The following is a 2,265-nucleotide window of genomic DNA, read 5'->3' as shown; positions in this document are numbered from 1 at the left end:
CCCCAACCCCAACCCCCACTCCCACCCCCACATCTGAAGTGGTTGCTGGGTCTCAGAGCCTGTCACGGGAGAGCCCTTGCTCCAGGTTGGCCCAGACCACACCCGTGGATAGTGCTTTAGGAAGTAGCCGACATACACCCATCGGTACTCCCCATTCTAACTGCAGCAGCAGTGTCCCTCCCAGCCCCGTGGAATGCAGGAATCCATTTGCATTTACCCCAATAAGCTCCAGTATGGCATATCATGACGCCAGCATTGTCTCAAGTAGCCCTGTGAAACCGATGCAGAGACCCATGGCCACACACCCCGACAAAACCAAGCTTGAATGGATGAATAATGGGTATAGTGGGGTTGGTAATTCATCCGTTTCTGGCCATGGCATTCTCCCAAGCTATCAGGAACTAGTAGAAGACCGTTTCAGGAAACCTCATGCTTTTGCTGTGCCTGGACAGTCCTACCAGTCTCAATCCAGACATCATGACACTCATTTTGGTCGTCTGACTCCTGTCTCTCCTGTGCAGCATCAAGGTGCCACTGTAAGTAACACCAACAAACAGGAGGGCTTTGCGGTCCCTGCCCCTCTTGATAATAAAGGAACTAACTCTTCGGCCAGCAGCAACTTCCGGTGCCGAAGCGTGAGCCCTGCTGTTCATCGCCAACGTAATCTTAGTGGAAGCACCCTCTACCCTGTATCTAATATCCCCCGATCTAATGTGACCCCTTTTGGAAGTCCAGTAACCCCTGAAGTTCATGTTTTCACAAACGTCCACACGGATGCATGTGCCAACAACATAGCTCAAAGAAGTCAGTCGGTTCCATTGACAGTCATGATGCAAACAGCCTTCCCAAATGCTCTTCAGAAGCAAACAAACAGTAAAAAAATAACCAATGTTTTGTTGAGTAAACTTGATTCTGACAATGATGATGCAGTGAGAGGTTTGGGCATGAACAACCTGCCCTCCAATTATACAGCCCGGATGAATCTCACTCAGATTTTGGAAACTTCCACTGTCTTTCCTAGTGCCAATCCGCAGAATATGATCGATTCCAGCACTTCTATTTATGAATTCCAAGCACCATCTTACCTCACCAAAAGTAATAGCACCGATCAGATCAGTTTTTCTCCTGGCGATAATCAAGCACAATCAGAAATTGGAGAGCAACAATTAGATTTCAGTAGCACTGTTAAAGACCTGTTGAGTGGAGACAGCTTGCAAACCAACCAGCAGCTGGTAGGTCAGGTAGCATCTGATCTCACTAATCCTGCGTCTGATTTTTCTAGCGACATCAGGTTGTCTTCTGAGCTCTCAGGCAGCATCAATGATTTGAACGCTTTAGATCCAAATCTACTGTTTGATCCAGGTCGTCAGCAGGGACAAGATGATGAAGCTACACTGGAAGAATTAAAGAATGACCCATTATTTCAACAAATTTGCAGTGAATCCATGAGCTCTATGACTTCATCAGGTTTTGAATGGATAGAAAGCAAGGACCACCCTACTGTTGAAATGTTGGGTTAAATTGTATTTTATAATATGTAGCACACTGTATCGAAAGACATATGTATTGTATTTGTCTTAATGGAAGTGCCTCCCGCAGCAGAAACACTTACTATTAATTGTGACATTTTAAGAGTTTGCTGCAGAAGCGGTTTCTTCTTCAGTAGGAAATGGTTAGACTCGCCTCAGCTCTTAACAAGTTTCTGAAGAGAGTAGGCTGTAGAAAAACAAATTAGGTTTTCAATTTTATAACGTTCCCTATTTAATCACATTGTTTGCTAGTAAGCAAAAGAATAACCAGCTTTTACGAGAGCAGTCTAGATCTTTATTTTGTATAAGTTTATTTTAATTCATTGGTTGATCTGCACAGATTTTAGAGGAAACCATTGATTTTAGGTATAGGATATTTTTTGTTGTTGGCATTATCATTTAGATATGAAATCATAGTTAAGGTGAACTGTAGACAAGAAGGTCTTCCTTGAAACAGGGATAATATTCAGGTTATTATAAATATTTAGGCTTGAAGCATAGAGCTACTGTAGAATGAAAAAAAATCTCTGTAGGACTTTCTGGGACTTCAGTACCATTTGCACCTGCAACAAAGGGCTTAAATAGGAGAAGATAACGGAAAATTAAATATTAATGTCAGGAAAGCAAAAGCTGCGCTAAAATATTTAAAAGGAAAAACTAGTAGCCATTTATATTTGTGACCTTGCATTAGTCTTCTTTTAAAATGTTGATTTTAACACGGAGCTTACACAGAGAC

At 42.4% G+C, this 2,265-nt stretch overlaps 1 protein-coding gene across 1 annotated transcript in view; it reads left to right on the top strand.

Annotated features, from left to right (window-relative positions):
• RFX7 (regulatory factor X7) overlaps nt 1–1,520 on the top strand; it is a 146,199-nt gene extending 144,679 nt beyond the window's left edge. Inside the window, 1 exon segment of the mRNA XM_007448322.1 lies at nt 1–1,520. This exon segment is cut by the window's left edge and continues 1 nt beyond it. Within this exon segment, the coding sequence (XP_007448384.1) occupies nt 1–1,520 (1,520 nt within the window).
• Nucleotides 1,521–2,265: the final 745 nt, after the last annotated feature.

The sequence above is a fragment of the Lipotes vexillifer genome, unplaced genomic scaffold, assembly GCF_000442215.2.
Source record: "Lipotes vexillifer unplaced genomic scaffold, Lipotes_vexillifer_v1.1 scaffold2029, whole genome shotgun sequence".
NCBI lineage: Eukaryota > Metazoa > Chordata > Mammalia > Artiodactyla > Lipotidae > Lipotes > Lipotes vexillifer.
This window is presented reverse-complemented; position numbering and strand designations above follow the sequence as displayed.